The sequence below is a fragment of the Charadrius vociferus genome, unplaced genomic scaffold, assembly GCF_000708025.1.
Source record: "Charadrius vociferus isolate BGI_N301 unplaced genomic scaffold, ASM70802v2 scaffold2820, whole genome shotgun sequence".
In the NCBI taxonomy this organism is placed as follows: Eukaryota; Metazoa; Chordata; class Aves; order Charadriiformes; family Charadriidae; genus Charadrius; species Charadrius vociferus.
Window position 1 is genome coordinate 9313 of NW_009646460.1, and position 389 is coordinate 9701.

General features: G+C 69.7%; 2 protein-coding genes across 2 annotated transcripts in view; both read left to right on the forward strand.

Moving 5' to 3' along the window:
• The window catches only part of LOC104284482 (tubulin monoglycylase TTLL3), a 3844-nt gene extending 3761 nt beyond the window's left edge, over window positions 1-83 (forward strand). Inside the window, 1 exon segment of the mRNA XM_009882824.1 lies at window positions 53-83. Coding sequence (XP_009881126.1) covers window positions 53-83 — 31 coding nt within the window.
• Window positions 84-338: 255 nt separating this feature from the next.
• LOC104284491 overlaps window positions 339-389 on the forward strand; it is a gene marked incomplete at its 3' end in the record, with an annotated part of 9325 nt that continues 9274 nt past the window's right edge. Inside the window, exon 1 of the mRNA XM_009882835.1 lies at window positions 339-347. Within this exon, the coding sequence (XP_009881137.1) occupies window positions 339-347 (9 nt within the window). The remainder of the gene's footprint in view (window positions 348-389) is intronic.

Here is a 389-nt window from a genome sequence, read left to right on the forward strand (position 1 = left end):
CCCACCCGGGCTGGCACCCGGCGCCTGGCCACCGTGCCCCTGCCCGGGGCAGACGAGCCCCGCTGCGAGGAGAAGGCACATGATGGCTCCCAGGGGAACGCAGAATAGCTGTGACACTGGAAGACACCCCGGAGGGCACAGCACCCTGCCCATCATCCCAGCTGGAGCAACACCAACACAGCAGCACCCAGCACCCCCCCACCCCAGCTGGAGCCCATCGCTGGGTTGGGGCACCCATCCCACACCCCCCGGGGGCTGCAAAACACGTCTGTGACAGGGAGCCCAGCTCTGTCCCTCTGTATGTGGGGGATGTGGGCACAGCCGCGGCTCCGCCTGGGATGGCGACTGTGGGCAGGAACTGGTGCCGCCGCGGCAGCGCCGCATCAGGG